At 56.4% G+C, this 1,399-nt stretch overlaps 1 protein-coding gene across 1 annotated transcript in view; it reads left to right on the top strand.

Moving 5' to 3' along the window:
- TRPM5 (transient receptor potential cation channel subfamily M member 5) overlaps positions 1 to 1,399 on the top strand; it is a 45,025-nt gene that overhangs the window by 36,971 nt on the left and 6,655 nt on the right. Inside the window, exon 21 of the mRNA XM_069107294.1 lies at positions 348 to 501. Within this exon, the coding sequence (XP_068963395.1) occupies positions 348 to 501 (154 nt within the window). The remainder of the gene's footprint in view (positions 1 to 347; positions 502 to 1,399) is intronic.

Genomic DNA, 1,399 nt, shown 5'->3' with positions numbered 1-1,399 from the left:
GTGAGCAGTCTAGGCAGGGATGGGTGAACACCGTCTGACAACCACTGCTGAGACTGCTCACCAGGAAGCACGGTGCCCTCGAAAATGTCGTCAGTGAAAATGTCGGCAGTGGTTGTCAGATGGTGTTTACCCATCTGTGCCTTGTTCCCCGAGGCTGGTGGGCTGCCTGGAAGCTTCTCTCCTGCCTGCACTCATGGCCCTGGGCCTCATTTTACTCCTGTGTATGAGGAGGGGTGGGAATTCCCCATCCTTCATCGGCGGGTTGTGATGAAAAAAGGGCAGTGTGTGAAGCCATGAAGGAATGAATAGGAAGAAGCCGGAACGAGGGGCCCTTGTGTTCATTTCAGAGGCTCGAGTGAACTGCTCAGCTCACCCCCTGCTGCTGGAGAACTCTCCCTCGTGCCCCAACCTTTACGCCAACTGGCTAGTTATTCTGCTCTTGGTCACCTTCCTGCTGGTCACCAATGTGCTCCTCATGAACCTTCTGATTGCCATGTTCAGGTGAGAGGGGCTTTCAGGGCTCACCTTGTTCCAGGGGTCTCTCCTGACCACGCCAGCCTAGGCTTGGGGAAGGTCTCCTGACAGAGGGAGGAGTGATAGGTTCTCCCTAGTCCCAGGAGAGCAGATAGGAGCCTGGGGACACTCAGCCCATTAAACTCCAGTCCTATGTCCCATCTACTCACTTCACCCCAGGACAGCAGTGGCCCTCCCTGGCTCTCTCCAATTAATTTCTACCAATGAAGATGGTGGGACCTGACAGAATGGGCCTCCAAGAATGTTCTCCTCCAATCATCCCTCACAGGAGAAGAGACTCAGACCCTGCCCATGTGGGGAGGTCCCACCCACCAGGAGAGGCTTTGAGAAGGGGAGTCCCGGAGGAGAACAGGGAGCTGGCCCCCAAGGGACAAAGACTGTCTGCCAAGACATGGGGGGAGGATGCCCTCTGTACCAGGGGAGAGAGTGGGAGCCTTGAAATCAGTATAAATGTGGCCTCACAACCCAGGTTTTGGCAGTCCTTTGAAGCTGGCAGGGAAGGGTTAGCCTCCCCAGTGCCCAGGTGAGGTGACTTTCCCAGGGTCACAGAATCAATCTGTGGCAAAGCTGGGACCCAAAGAAGCCCAGGTCTCCCTGACCCCCCAGTCCTTAAAATTCTAGAGCTAGGACGACCCTTCAAGGTCCTTGTTACACTTGAAGAAACAGATCCTTCTGCCTCCGTGCTACGGACTCCCCCCCAAGATCTGCTGACGTGACATCTGAGCTATAGCTTCCCAGCATAGGCCATGCTCACGCTCCCCCCAAGCCCCCTTTGCCCTGTGTCCCATCCATCTGCTAAGGAGTTCCGCTCCCAGCCCCCACGGGCCTGTCTGATCTGGGCCGTGTCCGGTGCACATGCAGCCTC

The sequence above is a fragment of the Petaurus breviceps genome, unplaced genomic scaffold (genome assembly GCF_028583685.1).
Source record: "Petaurus breviceps papuanus isolate PSGF00001 unplaced genomic scaffold, PetGlider_PUasm1.0 89794, whole genome shotgun sequence".
NCBI classification, from domain to species: domain Eukaryota; kingdom Metazoa; phylum Chordata; class Mammalia; order Diprotodontia; family Petauridae; genus Petaurus; species Petaurus breviceps.
The sequence above is the reverse complement of the archived record's forward strand: the minus strand, read 5'-3'. Positions and strand labels throughout refer to the sequence as shown.